The sequence below is a fragment of the Heterocephalus glaber genome, unplaced genomic scaffold, assembly GCF_053883595.1.
Source record: "Heterocephalus glaber isolate CG9 unplaced genomic scaffold, H.glaber_assembly_v1.0 deba00001586, whole genome shotgun sequence".
Classification (NCBI taxonomy): Eukaryota; Metazoa; Chordata; class Mammalia; order Rodentia; family Bathyergidae; genus Heterocephalus; species Heterocephalus glaber.
Window position 1 is genome coordinate 10,169,218 of NW_028258364.1, and position 18,815 is coordinate 10,188,032.

The 18,815-nt window shown below is 36.9% G+C and overlaps 1 protein-coding gene and 1 non-coding gene across 2 annotated transcripts in view; both read left to right on the top strand.

Moving 5' to 3' along the window:
* Positions 1-18,815, top strand: part of CUNH4orf33 (chromosome unknown C4orf33 homolog) — a 59,825-nt gene that overhangs the window by 25,198 nt on the left and 15,812 nt on the right. Inside the window, exons 6-8 of the mRNA XM_087193288.1 lie at positions 7,447-7,498; positions 7,601-7,800; positions 11,560-11,714. Coding sequence (XP_087049414.1) covers positions 7,447-7,498; positions 7,601-7,800; positions 11,560-11,665 — 358 coding nt within the window. The 3' untranslated portion in view covers positions 11,666-11,714. The remainder of the gene's footprint in view (positions 1-7,446; positions 7,499-7,600; positions 7,801-11,559; positions 11,715-18,815) is intronic.
* LOC147823409 (U6 spliceosomal RNA) lies at positions 14,510-14,616 on the top strand. Its single transcript, XR_015443949.1, has one exon. It is a non-coding gene; the product is annotated as a U6 spliceosomal RNA (small nuclear RNA).

Consider the following 18,815-nt stretch of genomic DNA (forward strand, 5'->3'; position numbering starts at 1 on the left):
AGTGTTTGGTGCATAGATATTTATGATTGTCATCTCTTCCTGTTAAGAGTGTTCCCTTTACAAGGATGTAGTGTCCTTCTTCATCTCTCTTAATCAGTGTTGGTTTGAAATCTACTTGATCTGCCAAGAGGATAGCTACTCCTGCTTTTTTTTGGGTTCCTGTCGCATGGAGTATTGTTTTCCCCCCTTTAACTTTCAGTCTATGACTTTCCTTTTGAATTAAGTGTGTTTCTTGTATGCAGCATATTGTTGGATTTTGCTTCTTGACCCATTCTGCCAGTCTATTTCTTTTGATTGGTGAATTGAGACCTTTAATGTTGATGGTTATAACTGAAACGTATTGACTTGTCATTGCCATGACTTGTTCTTTTTGTTGGGTTCTCCCCGTTCACATTTAATTTCTTGTCATGCCAGATGAGTTCATTCTGCTTTGCTTCCTGGGGTTGTGATCCTCGATGTGTGTTCCTAGGATATTGTGTAAAATTCTTTGGAGTGCTGGTTTGGTATTCACTAAGTTCCTGAGGTGCTCTTTGTCATGAAAGTATCTATTTCTCCATCCATTTTGAAAGATAGTTTTTCAGGGTACATCAATCTGGGTTGGAGGCTGTTTTCTTTTAGGGCTTGGAATATGTCACTCCAAGCTCTTCTTGCCTTGATGGTTTGTGTTGAGAAGTCTGCTGTGATTCTGATGGGCTTTCCTTTGTATGTGATTTGTTTCTTTTCTCTAACTGCTTGGAGAACTTTGTTCTTCTGTTGTGTTTCTTGAATCTTAACAATTATATGCCTATGTGTAGATTTTTTTTGATCAAGGCTATTTGGAGTCCTATATGCCTCACTTATCTGTATGTCAAGCTCTTTTGCCCTGCTTGGGAAGTTTTCTGCCATTATTTCTGTGAAGAGATTTTTTTATGTCATCTGCACCCTCTCCTGTTTCTTCATTGAGCCCAATCAGTCTTATGTTATTCTTCTTTGCATCATCTAGCAGCTGCTGGATTGATTTCTCATGTTCTCTTATAATTTTGAAGCAATTTTTCTTTTCCTGGTCACTAATTACAATCTTATCTTCTATATCTGAAATTCTGTCCTCACATTGGCTCATTCTGCTGTGTAGACTTTCAGTGGAGTTTTTCATGTCCTGGAAATCTATTTGCATCTGTTTTATGGATTCCATTTGTTTCTTATGTTGGGATTCCATCATGTTTCTGAGCTCCTCTGTAGATTTATTAATCATTTCTTGCACTAGGGGCACAATTTCTCCTGTGATCTGAGAAATTATTTCTGATTTCCTTTTTTCCAGATCCCCTTTTGTTGCCAGTTCAGTGTGTCCACGTTGTTGAGTATCAGAGTGTTCCACCTCATTCCCCTTTGGGGTTGCTGTAGGTGATCTGGAAGTCTGGTTTTGAGACTTATTTATGTGTTTTCTCATTTCGACGGCGGGGGGGGGGGCTGTTAGTACCTGCACGGATTACCTCCTCTGAGCCGGGTGAGGTGGGACAGGGGCTGGGAGCAGCGGTAGGGATGGTGACCCAAAAGCCCTTTCCTGTGGACTGGGAGCAGCTGGAGGGATGGTGGCCGGGAAGCCTCTTCTTCTGGACCTGGAGCAGTGGGATGGTGGCTTAGAACCCCCTCCCTCTGGTCTGGGAGCGGTGGGAGGGATGGTGGCCCGGAAGGCCCTTCTTCTGGGCCAGCAGCAGTGGGACAGAAGGTGGCCCAAAATCCCTTTCCTCTGGTCTGGGAGCAGCGGGAGGGATGGTGACCAGGAAGCCCCTTTCTCTGGACCAGGCGCAATGGGACGGCGGCTCAGAAGCCCCTATCTCTGGGCCAGGAGTAGTACCTTGGTCTGGTGGTCTGGTGTCCTCTGCGTCTTTGTAGTGTGAAACCAGGTGGCTGCCTGTCTGCAGTGGGGTTATTCGGCGTGTTCTACGGGACTGGGGACCTTGGTAGGGTGTGGGCAGCCCTGCCTGTCTGCAGCAGGGTGATTTGGCATCTTCTGCGAGACTCAGCACCTCTGTAGGGCGTGGGCAGACCTGCCTGTCTGCAGCGGGGTGATTCGGTGTCTTCCTAATTTTCTTACATTTTAAAATAAAATGTCTAGCCTGGTGTAATGGTGCACACGTGTAATCCCTAGCACTGTGAGGTAAAAGGGTCACTATCAGGTAAAAGGCCGAAAACCAAGACCAGACCAGGCCACAACAAGCATTTGTTCTATGGCCAATCTGTGCAGCTGTCTCTGAATAAAAGGGAGACAAAAACAATATGGCTAGGACAGGAAGTGCCTTTTATAGGAGCGGGGGTGGGGCTTGTAGAAGGTGAGGTGGGGTTGAGTGAGGTAGTGGCTAGGGACTGGAGGAGCCTGTGACTTCACTAGTTTCTACGAGGAGAGCAAGTATTAGGTTACTCTTTTGGTGGGAGTAGGGGCATGTTGGAAAGAAGCTAACTATTATATATAGCAGCCACCCTAAATTGGAGGGAAATCTATCAGTCACAATTTCAAGTTCAGCCTGGGGAACTTAGCACCTCAGCAAGTCCCTGTCTCAAAATAAAGGACTGAAGATGTAGCTTTGTGCAAACGCCCTGGGTCTAATCTTAGGTACACAAACAACCCCACAAAATAAAGTGTCTAAGTGGAATATACTTATTTATAGATGTACTTTGTAGGTGACTATGCCCAGTCTTTATCATTAGCGGGACACTGCCTGGACTACATAGTGTTTAGCTGCATCTATCGTAATATGCTTCAGAACACATAAGCATAAGCCTGAAAAAAAAATCTATGATTAAAAACAGTTTTCCAGAGGACACCAGTGTGGTAAGATATTCTCTTAAGTTTTGCATTTTATTTTTATTTTTGTTTTTTTTTTGTTTGTTTTTTTTGGTACTGGGGATCAAACTTGGGCCCTTGCACTTGCTTAGCAGGCAGTGAAACCATTGAGCTAAATCCCAGACCCAAGTTTTGCATTTTAGAAGGCATGTACACTTAGGGAATATAAATGTATCCAGCACACAAAGAAGTCAGTGATAATTACCATACATAATTAGCTAATAGAAGTCTTTACATATTAATTTAGTTTTTACTCTTAAGGTGAAATTTAGAGTTCTTTAACCAGTTTAGATAGTGTAATAGCACTGACAAGAGTCAAAGGATATCTTTAGACCTACACAAATATTCATTACCCAGTATACATGTGCATCTCATTTATACAATAAGAAAATGCTTGTATAGTCAAAGCCAAGAGATGTTGATCAAGTTTTAGATGCCAGGATTTAACGGTACCAAATACAAAGAATAAAGATGCCAAATTTTTTGATTATTTTATATATTTATGGTTTAGGTGCTATGAGTGTTGTATGAAAGAGAGGACCTATTGATTACTTTGCATACATTAAACTAGTGTAATCTTAACCCTATAAACTTCTTAACATTAGACAAAACACAGGCTCACAGTGTACTTCATCCTCAGATGTATACACATCTCTAGTGCCAGATAAATATAGCATGTACTATGACCTAAGATAATAGTTATAAGCTGATTATTGAAAACATTTTACAATCTTAGATCTTAAAACTCAGTTTATTAAGAAATCAAAAGCAGGGGCCTGGGATTTAGCACAGTGGTTTTGCCGCCACCTGCTGCATAAGCGCAAGGACCTGAGTTTGATCCCCGGCACCAAAAAAACCAAAAAAAACCCCCAAGAAATCAAAAGCAGAAAATTTAGAAATTATCTTAACAAAACACAAAACCATTGCTTTTTGGTGTACTTTTTGTAAGTTCAGTCCACAGCATTTTAACGTTTTAAGAAAGCCTTATTTCTTTAGACATATAAAAGTGTTTAAATTTTAATTGTATTAAACTTCATTAATATAACAATAGCTTTCTAGGGCTGGGGATTTAGCTCAGTGGTTCCACTGCCTGCCTCCCAAGATGAGGACCTGGGTTCGAGCCCCAGTACCAAAAAAAACCCAAAACAAAACAAAACAAAAAACAATAGCTTTCTAATAACATTTTTTGCATTGGGGTACAATAAGACTGAAGAAACCCATAGGAGATATCCATCAGTGGAGAAAACTAAAACAAAGTGGTTCAGGCAGCTGTTCTGTCAGCCACAGAGGGGAGTTTGTTTTTGTAGTTCCTCAGGCCCAGGGGCATCCCACTTAGGGGAACATTTTAAAATATTATTTCAATATAGAATTGTAAATTAGAATTTTAACTTTTACTAAACTTGAGAAATAGTCTTAAAATTTTATATATATAATTAATGAAAACACATTTAATAGTCCAAAATATATTATCTTGTTTTAAACTTAAAGAAGCCAAAAATACTTGAATTTATATTTAGCAACTAATGATTCAGATGTTGTTGTGAATGTTTATAAGCATGAATCCCCTTTATATTTACTTATTTATTTATCTTAACAATTACTTTAGATTATTCATGAGAACAAAAGCACAGCATAGTTAACATTTATATATATATTATATATATATATATATATATTTTTTTTTTTTTTGAAACAGGGTCTTGCTGTGCAGTTCAGGCTGGCCTGAAACTTGTAGCGATCCTCTTTAGCTTCAGCCTTCTAGGATTTCAAGTGTGTGCCACCATGTGCGGCGCCACTGAGCTACACCCCCAGCCCTTGTCAACTATATTTTTTAACCAAGGAAAATACTCCAAGATGTATAATACATACAGACTATATGATTGTCATATATATTCCAAATGTTTTAATATATTATATCAATGTTATTTTTAATTTAAAAATATTGCTGGTTTAAAAGATGAATTTGAAGGGCCGGGGATTTAGCTCAGTGGTTCTACCACCTGCCTCACATGCACAAGGACCCGAGATCAATCCCACTACTTAAAAAAAAAAAAAAAGATGAATTTGAAGATAATTTTTTTCAAAATGAAAAATCATAATTAAACTCCACATTGTTTACTTTCTAAATTTGCATTATTATGTATTAACTGTCCAAAAGTAAAGGGAAGCATGCAGGAATAATAAATATGAAAATGTATATTTTAGGAGATTTTTAAATGACTAGATTAAACTTTATGTAATTATGTATTACATAATTGAGTATCACATAGTCCTTCCTTTATTCATCATTAATTTTTTGGAGTATGTACAGTTTCATTTTTACATTCAGTGCCAGGAATAAAAACTAAATTGTACATGGATTTTCCTAGACTCATTCAAAATATTAACCTTTGGATTTACTGTCAAATTTATTCCCTGGGGAACCTGCTTTACTTGATTGACAATTTTTTTTTCTTGTAGATATGAAAAACTAAAGTTTTAAATTAGTGAAGTATTTAATTAATACTACAAATGTCTATATATTGGCAGTATTAATTTCACATGCATTTAAAGTACCTCTCCATCTCAATAGCCTTTGTTCCTTAACACAATGGCCAGAAAGCCCCAAACAACTGATCTAAATCAGATTTAGATATCCTTTCATTTTCCCTTCTTTTGATTTTCTGCTAATTCTGATTTGGAAAAATCTGTTTGCAATTATTATTATTATTATTATTGGTTTTTTTGGTACAGGGGATTGAACTCGGGACCTTGCACTTGCAAAGCAGGCAGCGGAACCACTGAGCTAAATCCCCAGCCCCTTGCAATTATTTTTTTAAGAAGAAGAATTATATATCATTGTGTATCATCTTTCAATTAACATGCTAAAATATTTTATTGAAAAATGTGATTGTCATAAATTGTCATAAAAGGTAAACCTTTCAACTACTGTGTGATTACTTTCACCCTACATCTGATTAAGGTAAGACAAACATTTATAATTTGTCTAGAAAACAGGAAAGAACTTGAGTCTGTCAAAACTTGCAAGTTTCACCCCTAGTTTTAGTTAGATAATTTATTTTCATAAAGCGATGAACTAACACTGGATAAATAAATAATTAGATTGTCTTTTGTTAAGAAACTACACGTTAGCTATTGTGTATAAAATTACATGTTAAAATTGCCAGGCCATGTGATGCACATCTGTAATCCCAGCACTCAGGAGGCTGAGTCAGAAGGATTGCCTTGAGTTTAAGGCCAACCTGCACTACATAGCAAAACCCTGACTACAAAAAAAAAAAAAAAAAGTCCTCAGTGCAGGATGTAGCTCATTGGTGGTGCTGCCTGCCTTGCAAGCGCAAGGTCTTGATTTCGATCTCCGGTACAAAAAAAAAAAAAAATCCTCTGAGTGGTTTGGTTTCATTTTCATATGCATCAAGATAGTTAATAATCAAGAATCATGAGTTTGCCTCAGGCAATTAAGTCTTGTAACAGTTAATTAACTTCTAGGAAAGAATATTGTTGCTTTAATCCTCCTAGGATAGTCCTAAACCTGAATTATAACAATGAAAATACTCAGAAGGCTTTTAAATGGCGGAAAAAAACCACTACTCCTCTTTTGATAGAATACTTTATTGAAGAAAACCCTCTCTGAAAATCTCACAAAAGATTATCTATATAGAAATGTTTGATAGAATCTTTTCCAGGGACAGTAAATATGTTTCATGTAAATATGTGAAATCCTTTGATTCTGATATAGATAATCCCAATTTTGCACTTCTGTTAGAATTTCCTTTTGGGAATACATTGTGTTTGTTTTTGGTAAATATTATATTGGTGCCTGCATTAATGGTAGAAAACAGGAAAATACAAGACAGGTCAAGGACAATTGTGTGAGAAAATAGATACAGATTAAAATCTTTGGCCTGTTGAGTGGTTTAATATATGTTTAGTATTCTGTATTTTCTGCCTTCAAAATGAGCTCAAGATAGTTTTCTCATAGAAATAAACTTTAGTAATGTTGTTGGATTGAGACATCGAAATTGGTCCCAGCTTCCTTTACAAGGTACTTTTTTTGTTTTTTGTTTTTTTTGTTACTGGTGATCAAACTCAGAACCTTGTGCTTGCAAGGCAGGCAATGGAACCACTGAGCTAAATCCCTGGCCCTAGGTGCTTTATTTTTTGAAACTGGTTTTATTAAAAATTCCAAATATCATGATATTTTTCTACTCACTTTCCTACTTTGTGTCAGCTAGCCTAATTATTTTTTATAATTTTTAAATTTAAACAGTATAGAAAGCAATCTTAGCATGTGAATCTTTATGCATTTGACAACAGTTGTCTCAAAAATGGTAAACCCAAAGATGCCACTTTTATGTTTTTTTTTTTTTTTTTTGGTACTGGGGATCGAACTTGGGTCCTTGTGCTTGAGAGGCAGGCAGCAGAACCACTGAGCTAAACCCCCAGCCTGATGCCATTTTTATGTAACTGAACACCTTGGTTCTCCCTATAATTATCTAAGATTTTATTGCATCTTTTAATTATCTGGAATTTATTTACGAGCACACACATGGCAGATATAAAAGATAGTAAAGAAATAACATTTGTTTCTTCCCAACACTAATGAGGAATCTTAATTTTGACAGCCATGGACAGCATTTATTGCTTTTACTCTGTGGAAGAAGAAATGTATGGAAAGTAAGTAAATTAAAATATGAAACAAAACCCTTAAGTGCTTAATATGTGTGTGTTTAAAGTATAAGTGTGAATTTACCTTTTGTGTTTCACATGTTTTTGTAGCAAGAACTTGATTTGTCATTCAAAGTGTCCAAAGGAGACACAAAATGGGAAGGCAAAGCTTATCTTCCATGGAATTATTTTCCACCAAATGTGACAAAATTCAATTCATATGCAATTCATGGATCAAAAGATAAAAGAAGTTATGAAGCCCTCTACCCTGTACCACAGCATGAACTGCAACAAGGACAAAAACCTGATTTGTAAGTAGAGGTTTTTTTAAAAAAATTAATTCATGGTAGAGCAGTAGTAACATTTTTTGGTCAAAGAAGATAACATATGTGTACAAGCACCTAGTAGGATCCTATTGTCACATCCAGAATGAGAGTGGCTGCTCTGCGGTGTAAGCAGCAAACTGGGATTGTAAACTCAGCACTTGGTAGTCAATTAAAGGGACTAAGTATAAGAAAAGAAAGACACTTTATTTGTAAGGAGGAAAAAGCAGAAGAGAGAAAGCTGGCCTAAAAAGGGTCATGGGCTTCCAGAAAGATGGAAAACACATGGGCCTTTTCCCTGGCTTCTTTTATTGGGTGCCCAGGCCCCTTCCCTGTACCTGGAATTTGCCATAACCTAATGGGCTCCCTGGTCTGCCCTTGGATTAAACTGGGCCCTTGTGTTAATTACTTTTCTCTTGCTGAGACAAAATACCCGACACCCAAAGTTAGAAGAGGAAAGGTTTATTTGGCTTACAGTTTGTAGAGGTTTCAGTCGATAGTTGCCTGGCTCTGAGGCAGAGTGGCACATGGCAGAGGCATGTTGCAGAGGTGAAACAGTTTATGGTGCCCACAAGGTAGCAGAAGCAACAAGAGACCTTAAGGGCATTCTCCTCTCCCTTTTTTCTTATCTAGACTACTTAAGGTAGGTAGCACTCACACCCTTAATCCTAGTGCCTTTGAACGTAGCACTGTACTATGAATCAATTCCAGCATCACATACTCTAGATCCAGCCACCTCTCAAAAACTCCTACCTCATTTGCATGAGGCTTTGGGGGACATCTAAACACAAGCCATAACAGCCTCCTTGCCTATGTATCCATTTCTTTTAGTGGGCATTGTGTAACTTCTTTCTGCCTATTTGTTTGTTTGTCCTTGACAGGGCCTTATCTCCAGGATGAGCAGCTGGTTTAATGGGATGTGTGTGCGTCTACTGTAGTGATATAGTGACCCTAGGTGGTGCCTCGGTTTCTGAACTTAATTTGTTTTATGATTTTGGGGAAGATGGCTGTGTTTGTGTTTGTGTAGGGAAGATAGCTATGGTCTTGTTTGTCACCCAATGTGGAGTTTGTGACAAAAGCAAAGTTTTGCCAAACACAAAATTTGAGAACGGAATTGTTTGCAAACAGAAGACTTGTGAATCAAGGTGTTACTGAACATATCTATATCATCTATCTATCTGTATGTACATGTTATATATATATATGTAAGTGCATAGGTGTGAGTATATATTTCTATACACTGAACAAGAGTCTTTCCCATGAGTATCCCCTTCCCCTTCTGTCTCCCTTGGATTCTATTGGAGGTGGGAAGGGATGGCTATCTTGGCTTCTTGGCTTTATACATTTGGCTCTCTCTTTGCTCTGCCTGTTAGCTTTCTTTCTCTGTTAACTTCCAGTTCCACCTGTGCTTTCTTCTGCCTTTATCTGGTTTTCTTTTCTCTCTCTCCACCCTTGTCCTCTAGACTGTTTCCAAGGGAATTTCTCTAGTAGAGTTTTAACTCCTTCTAGTCAAGATTAGCCAGAACACCTAGTGAGCCCCTAATTCTATTTTCTCCCTGCCTACAGACCTCTCCCCCTACACTGTGTTCCCTGATGGTCCTAAGTAAATAAGGATTAATTTTGGGCTGATATAGTCTTTCTCATTACTGTCAGTAATAGTTTTCCATAGTAGTAACATGAAAAAAATCTTGCTAAGTGAGTGTTGCATCAGCTGACATAGAAATGTGGCTTTAGATTCATTTATGATCCCTTTCAAAGTTAAATGTCCTGAGGAATCACTGTTGTTTCCTGGTGTGAGAAAAGAGTTCATGCTTTTTCTTTCTGCAGGAAAATCTATACATCAGTTCTCTTTTCTAGTTCTCTTGGTAACCTCATAAGAATAGGAATGTCAACTATACTACAGGGTAACATTGCTTAGATAAAAATGGCCCCAGATTAGTAAATTACATCTGGGCTGAGAGTAATTTTGAGTGACTATAAATATATGATGAGACAGCTGGCTTTAGAGATCCCTTTTGACAATCATTTTCCTTGTGGGGACCCAGGAGTTACTACAAGAGATTAGGCTCCTGTGAGGCAGCAGGCATTTCAACCAAGGCATCTTCAACACTTTTCCTATTTGAATCTTGTCTCCTTGCACCTGAAGCTGTCGCCTAGTGAAAATACAGCTCCTGATTAGCTTTATGAGTGTTCATGGGCTGTTGCAAAGACCACTCCCTTAGGAAGGAAAGCCACATACTGGCCTGGGCAATCTGTGATTCCTGCTCTAACTCTCTGAGTATGTCCAAGACAATCTGATGAGTCTGAGTGTTTAGAACAGCCTAACAGAGATGTCCTAGTGGTCATCACACTAGAGTATCCTGACCATCCTGCCTTTTTACCTTAGGATATGCTACACCATCCTTCCTCTCCATTTGCCTTCCTGTCATGCTCTTCTTGTGCTCTACTTTGCCTTTATCTCTTCTAGTGTATTTCTTTATCCTGCTTGACATACTTTTACCTCTGACCTGTGCTTTTCTTGCCAGTCTGACTCTCTCTACCTAGTCTCTTTTTCTTTTTCTTTCTCTTACGCTTTACTGTTGTTTCTTTAACTCTTAACTCCGGGATTGATAGTTGTAATTCTAAAACTAGTTCATCCTAGGAAAGAGATGGGAATCTAGTTGCAACTGACTTAGCCTTTAAACCCAGTTGTTATATCTCTCTGGCTCTTCACCAGCTAACTAACCTATAGTTAGTAACTAACCGGCTAACTCCCTATAGTCTGGTTCCCCATTTATACATTATTGAAGGATTACCTCATATAGTAGTGTGAGTATACACTGGCCAGGGCACCACTGGGACACAGTGATTTTCTCTGAAGCTGGGTTTCATTGCAGCATGTTAGCTAGGCTTTCTCTCCTCATTAAGCTACAAGAGAAAGCTTCATAACAGTTAACTGGTTTCTCTGAAAAGAAAAGAACTAAGATTAACATTTTTTTCTTGTGGTACCAGGGATTGAACCCAGGACCTCACACTGAACTACCTCTCCAGCCTACCTCCCAACTCTTTTCTTGAATAATTTAATTTAATTCTTGGTACCGGTGAATGAACCTAGGGTCTTCACACTGGCTACTTCCCCGGCCCTTTTTATTTTTTAATTTTGAAGCAAGACCTCATTAAGTTGCTAAATTTCCCAGGCTGCTGGCTTTTTAAAAATTTTGAGACTGAGTCTCACTAAGTTGTCCGGGCTGGCCTCAAACTTGTGATCCTCCTGCTTGAGCTTCTCAGGTAACTGGGAGTATAATCATGTACCATTGTTCCCAGTGGATTAACACTCAAATACATTAGCCTCTCTTGCTTTAATTAAGAAGAGGAATAAGTCTGTCCTTTAATATGGAGCTGAAACTTTTAAAAACAATTTCTTATATGACTGATATAAATTATATCAACATTTGAATATAAATGTAAAAGTACAGTATTATATGCTTCTTTAAAGCTAGATGGAATGAGGGTTAATTTTTATTTCTCCCTTAGCTGTGAGGGAGCTGAGAATTGAAAGAAAAAGGCTTAGAGATGTGGGTAAATGTTTTCAGATCTTAGTGTTTGAGAAAATTGTACATAAAGAATACATCTTACCTTTGGGATTTCTTAAAACAGAATGTTGTCCTATCACAAATGTGACAAAAGAAATAGCCCTTCAGAACCACTATTTCACATATGCATAATTCATTTCAATTCCCACCTTCCTATTTTTTTTTTCTCTTTTAGCCATCGTCTAGAATATTTCAAGCCCTTCAGCTTTAACACACTGCTTGGAGAAGAATGGAAACAACCAGAATCAGATCTGTGGCTAATAGAGAAATATGACTTATAGGAATATAATGGATAACAATATAAATAATTTTTCCTCTGTACCTTTTAAGGTAAACCAGTAAGTGTAATCTCTTAAGACACATTTCAACAACAAATATCTTCATAGAGGTCACAGAAAATACAGTGTATATCTCTGCAGCAAATTGTTTGATTAATAAGAAAATAGAAAGTAAAGTTACAGTTTTTCTCAGGGTCATTAGTCTAGGACCCATGGTTTCAGTGGGTTCTACTTTCTGCCTTGTGTCACCACCAACCCAAATATCCCTTCCTCTGTCACCAAAATCATTACTTGTCTCCGCACTTCATTAAAGTTCAGCTAGCCTAAGACTCAGAAATCTTATGTTCACAATTTTAAACTCCTTGTAATATCCAGTAATTTTTTTTATCATGAATTTTCTATCCACTCTTATAATTAGAAAAATGTGACCTATTTCAGTGGAACAGGAGATCCATATATATTTAGACTTCATTAAGATAGATGCAATATTTAGCCAGCTGGTTTTCCTATCTTGTGACTATTTTTTTACTCTGTAGAAAAAAATGAAGTACTCTTAAATTCAGGCAATAGACTCTGCTTTCATTTACAAATAAATAACTTGTTGTTAATGCTATTAAACAAGATGTCAAAATGTCTTCATTTTATTTTGTAAGCACCAAACGTTCTTGATCTCAAATTTTCAAATTTCCTTTTATCTCAAAGTTTAAAGCCTTCTTGTAGATCATTTATGATTTACAACTTCACCACCAACTGGTCTTTCTCCAGCATTCTTAACTCAGAGACCAGCAGTCTTGCAGAAGACGAAGTTTCATTCATTGTGCAGACACCTAGTTGCCTACTCAGCAGTACACTTTTGCTTCATCTTTACTAACAGAAATTGAATTAGTAGAAGCTTTGCTTAGAAGCTAAATTTTCCCCAAAACAATATAAACTACTACTTGTGAGGCAGGCATGGCCCCACTGAGATAAATCCCCTACATTTGGTATTATTATAATTTGTAGAAAATCCAAACAAATATGCAATGAATTCTATAATAAAATTAACAAAGTTGCAGGACATAGGGCAACATATAAAGATAAGTCAATTATATTTCAACATATTATAAGCAAACAATGTAAATTCAAAGTAATTTATAATAGAGCAAAGTATAAAATAACCAGGATTAAAATTAACCAAATTTCCAAAGCCTCTCATTAACTCTGTCTATTCATTTATTAAATATGATTTTATATGAAAAAAAGCTGGGTTCTTTCAGATTGTATGCAGTCCATTAATTTTGGAATATAATTTTTATAATCACTCTGAAAGTATTTTTTTTTTTTTTTTTTGGTACTGGGGATCGAACTCGGGTCCTTCCGCTTGCAAGGCAGGTAGCAGAACCACTGAGCTAAAGTCCCAGCCCAACTCTGAAAGCATTTTAAAATACTTAAATGTAAGAGATAGCACTTGATCAAGGCTATTTGGAGTCCTATATGCCTCACTTATCTGTATGTCAAGCTCTTTTCCCCTGCTTGGGAAGTTTTCTGCCATTATTTCTGTGAAGAGATATTTTTATGTCATCTGCACTCTCTCCTGTTTCTTCATTGAGCCCAATCAGTCTCATGTTATTCTTTTTTGCATCATCTAGCAGCTGCTGGATTGATTTCTCGTGTTCCCTTATAATTTTGAAGCAATTTTTCTTTTCCTGGTCACTAATTGCAGTCTTATCTTCTATATCTGAAATTCTGTCCTCACATTGGCTCATTCTGCTGTGTAGACTTTCAATGGAGTTTTTCATGTCCTGGAAATCTATTTGCATCTGTTTTATGGATTCCATTTGTTTCCTATGTTGGGATTCCATCATGTTCCTGAGCTCCTCTCTAGATTTATTAATCATGTCTTGCACTAGGGGCACAATTTCTCCTGTTATCTGAGAAATTATTTCTGATTTCCTTTTTTCCAGATCCCCTTTTGTTGCCAGTTCAGTGTGTCCACATTGTTGAGTATCAGAGTGTTCCATCTCATTTCCCTTTGGGGTTGCTGTAGGTGATCTGGAAGCCTGGTTTTGAGACTTATTTACGTGTTTTCTCATTTCGACTGGGGCAGGGGGCTGTTAGCACCTGCACGGATTGCCTCCTCTGAGCTGGGTGAGGTGGGACAGGGGCCGGGAGCAGCGGTAGGGATGGTGACCCAAAAGCCCTTTCCTGTGGGCTGGGAGCAGCCGGAGGGATGGTGGCCTGGAAGCCCCTTCCTCTGGGCCAGGAGCAGTGGGACAGAAGGTGGCCCAAAAGCCCTTTCCTCTGGGCTGGGAGCAGCGGGAGGGATGGTGACCGGGAAGCCCCTTCCTCTGGACCAGGAGCAGTGGGACGACGGCTCAGAAGCCCCTACCTCTGGGCCGGGAACAGTGGGACTCAGTACCTTGGTCTGGTGGTCTGGTGTCCTCTGCGTCTTTGTAGTGTGGAATCAGGCTGCCTGTCTGCAACGGGGTGATTTGGTGTCTTCCGCACAACTCAGGACCTCGGTAGGGCGTGCACAGACCTGCCGGTCTGCAGCAGGCTGATTCAGCATGTTCTGCGCGACTAGGGACCTTGGTAGGATGTCAAGAGATAGCACTTGACTTTAATAGGAGTCTCTCTGCATAATGAACATTCCAAATAATATTAATCCTCTAATATATAATGTATCACATTTGTAATGAATCATATATATGAATATATATAATAAATCATATATATACTAATGAATCATATATATTTGTATGATGTTTATATGTAGAGAGACTATTTTTGATCAAATAACTTTTGACCTTACCAATTTTCTGATCATTTCTTGTCCTAATTCTGCTTAGAAAGAGCAAAACTTACATGATGCTCTCTTTGGCAGCATGCATGCTAACACTGGAATGATACAAAGAAGATTAGCGTGGCACCTGTGCAAAGATGACATGGAAATTTGCGAAGCAGTCCATATTAAAAAAAAACTTATATGACTTGCTATTATAACAATTTATTACTATCAACTATCATTTTTCATGTAAGAATAGTAAAAAGAGTTACCTCAAGCTGTGATGACAGATATATGAGGAATGTAGGAAACCATAAGTCCTGAATCTATAAAAGGTGAAGGATGTGTATACAAATTTCATCTATGATCTCATGATAAATAAGTAGGAATTAAAATGTCCATATAATTAGATCTATAGAAATATTTTGTCTGATATTTATGAGTCTAATACATAAAAAGAGAAATAGAAAATAATGCCAACTGATATTTTGCTTTACTGTTTGAATAGGAATAAAATAATGTACAGATATCTTTGGTTCTTAAAAGAATTTTAGATCTTTTCTGTTAAGTTTTACTTTATGCCCTTCAAAAAAACTACAGAGAATATAACTTTTAGTAAAAACTCATTTTCTTCTGGCATCCTGTCACCTAGAGTATCTGTTAAGTAGTATTTCTGACTCAATAATACACTGAAAACCAATGTTTGTAATAATACCCTAAAGCATCACAGTAACTAGAGTAAATCTTTTGAAGAGATACCTTTGTTGACACAGAAAACTAAACTGTAAAGTCTGAGCCTTCCAAAAAGTATAAATTGTGCTAGGTACAAATGTATATTTTTGAATGAGATTTGAGGAAAAAAATTCTAAAAAGTATATCACAGTAGTCCTTGGTTTTCTTCTAACTGCCTGACCTTGTGCAAGTCACTTCATTAAAATATCCAATACTTCTCTTTTTCAGAAACTATGTCATTAACTTTACATTTAATTTTAACAGCAACCTCAAAGAGTCAGATACTCTTGGAATGCCTAGTTTTAAAGTTTGGGAAACTAAGACCTATAGAGTCTATGTCTTGCTTTAGATCACACAATAACCAGCAGATTGAGTCAAGAGAAGGCTGTAATTTGACTACTATACTAGTCTCTCTCTGAGTCTTGATAACTTACCTACAAAATAATGCTAGTGAACCTTAATTGCTTCCTCCCTGTTTCTATAAATAATGAATAACATGGATGAAAAAGAAGGGCTCATAATACTTTCACTTTTTATGGGAAATGCATAGAGAAGATGAGTATTTAAGCAACTTCAATTAATAAGCCACTTGTTATGGGAGACACATTTTTTTTCTCAACTCCATTTAGAGTATTATTTGTTGAAGCAGAGTCATACATGAAAAATATCATCACCGTAGATGTATTTTGGTAGTGGACTAGTGGCTAATTTGAATGTTAGTCCTGGGATTTGTGGGATTTGTTATGCTTAGGGAAGGAATCATAGTGTGGTAGAATGTTAGGAAGAAAACCCAGGCTTTGTCGATGCTAAATACTTTTACTAACTTCATTTTTTTTCAGAGATCAAAAGTTGAGCTTAAGAAAACACGAAAACTTTGGCAATCAAAACTTCACACTCTTGAATAACTCATAGTAACTATAACTTTTATCTTTTTATATCAGACACTAATGGATTTAATAGTTATTTATTTTAAATGATCTTCCTTGTAGTCTCCTTGCACAGAAAGCCTGAAGATTGTAAATGAACCTGTTTTCCTGTCCATATGCAATGGCTTAGATGTAATGTGTTCCCCAAAAATACATGTATTGGAGGGTTGGTCCCCAGTGTACTGTATGGAACCTTTAAGAGTTGGGGCCTAGTGGAAAGTCCTTAAGTCAATGGGGACTTGACTAAGTTCTGCCCTCGGGACAGAACACTGGTCTTCTGGAGTGAGTTCTCAAGAGTAAATTCTTATAAAAGCCTGAGTTTGACCAGTGAATTGTTCTCTGGACTCCTGTCTTGTGATGTAATCTCTCACTTTCATATGAGCTCCCATGTTGCTGTTCCATTGTTAGGCTGTCACCAGGGGCTAGTCCAGTATAACCACTCATCTTGAACTTTCAGCCTCTAAAAAATGTGAACTAAGTAAATCTCTTTTCCTTATAAATTTACCCAGCTTCAGATATTTTGTTATAGTAAAGAAAATGAACAAATATGCCTTATTTCCTTTGCATTGTTGGAACAAAATGCCTGATATATACACTTTAAAGGAGAAAATATTTATTTTGGCTCATGGTTTCAGAAGTTTCAGTCCATGGTTGGCTGAATCTGGGGCAAAACATCCCGGCAGAAGGGCATGGCAGAGGAAAGCTGCTCACTTCAGGGCATCCAGGAAGCAGAAAGAGCAGGAAAGAGCCAAAGAGCGAGATATGCCCTTCAAAGGCATGGCCCCAGCGACCCATGTCCTTCAACTGAACCCCATGTCCTAATAGCCAATTCAGCACCCCATGAGCTAATCACCTTCCAAAAGCTCCACCCCTGAGCACATAAGCCTTTTAGGGGACATTTTTGATTCAAACCATAACAACATTTTATTCTACTTTTTGCACAGTGACAATGGAACCTCTTTTCTCTTGAAAGGAACATCTTTCAGAAATATTGTAATAAAGTCGAGTAACTTATATCATTGACTTTCCAAACTGCATGTTACAAACCCATTAGTGAGCAAATTACAGTGTAATATATTGGGTTATAATCAACAATTAAGTAAATATAACAAAATATCAGCCTGTATCACACATTTAAAAATATATATACTTTATATATATTTATATCTATCTATATGAAAATTTTAAAATTTTTCTTATTTTGTATCTAATCATAAAAGTTAAAAATCCATTCATTTACGTCGTTTATAGAAAATATTTTAAACATATTAGTTTTTTGCTGTAGTATCTTTTGGGTAACTTTTGAATATCCAAAAGAGTCTCAATGATTAGTCACTGGAGAAAATTTAGAGTACCTTACACCAAAATATGTCTTTGATGCATCTTAAAAACTAAATGAAAGCAATCTTCAATTTAATTTTATTTATAAATTGAGAATAAAACAGATCAATAGATAGATAAAACTTGCCTATGTGTAGGCTCAAAGTTTAAATCTACTCATTAGAAGTGGTCTCTTTTCACAATGTGTAGCTTCTTCCATAATGCATATGTTAGTATGTGTTAGAGTACAAATGAAAATAAAGTCAACTCAAACCGACTTAAACAGTGGGGTTTGGTGGACTTCCAACTGTCAATCTAGAGATTGATAATTCCATTGTGTCTCTAGCTCCCATTATATGTGATTTTCTTGTTCTGCATTTTTGAGGTCATCTTAATCCAAAGTCAGCGTTTCTTCATGTAAACAAAATGTCTATGGCTATTATGGGTCTCACAATCATAAAGTATCAAGCTAGCACAAGAAAAAACAGTCAATGATTTGTGATCCCATTCTACATATTTTCCACACACCTTAGAAAACTATAGAGTTTTCTATAGTTTGCCTTCAAATATTTGTCTGTTGCCTGTATTTTCTGTGAGTTAAATATAAAAGATTGATGACATTCTAATTTAATTTTTGATAAGAATAGTTCACAGGTGGTGGTGTATTTTTCTACCATGAGACATATAACATCTCTCATTTTGTGGTGTTAAAAAGCATCGATGAACATTGCCTAGATCCATGAATTCATTAGAGCTTGTAAAATGTTGTTATTCTCAGTTTTTCAGTACTTCAATATTTCTTAGTTGGAATAATTCTTTAAGTAAATACTTTCTTGGGTACCATAAAGCACTGCTTTTATAGGATAAATGCTTGATTCTTTCATTTTACTTAAGAGTTGTCAGAATTAATTGATTTTCTAGCATCCTGCAAAGATGACCAATGAGACTTTTAAAAATAGGATTATGAACTCAAGGATATAAAAATCAATGCGTACCAATCCATTATAGTTTTCTTATTGATGCTGAATTTTTCCATCTTTGCCAGTGGGAATCTAAATTGGTTCATGTTTTTTTCATCTGGCTCTAGTAGTCTTTAATATTTTGCTTTTATTTTTGCAGTGGATACCCTCTTTGGCCTAGAGAAATAGACGAAGTCTTTAAATGAATTTTGTGAGTGATCTCACATAACAATAGGGGTAAAGTTATGAAACATTTCTGTTTTATGTTCAGATTAGTAAAGGACTTAGATTACATTTTCCTGGCTTCGAAACATGCCTTGTAAATCCAGAGCCTAGGACAGTGATGGTGAACCTTTTAGACTGAGTACTCGAACTGCAACCCCAAACCCACTTATTTATCACAAAGTGCCAACACTGCAATTAAACCTGAATATCTGATGCTGGGCTGCTGG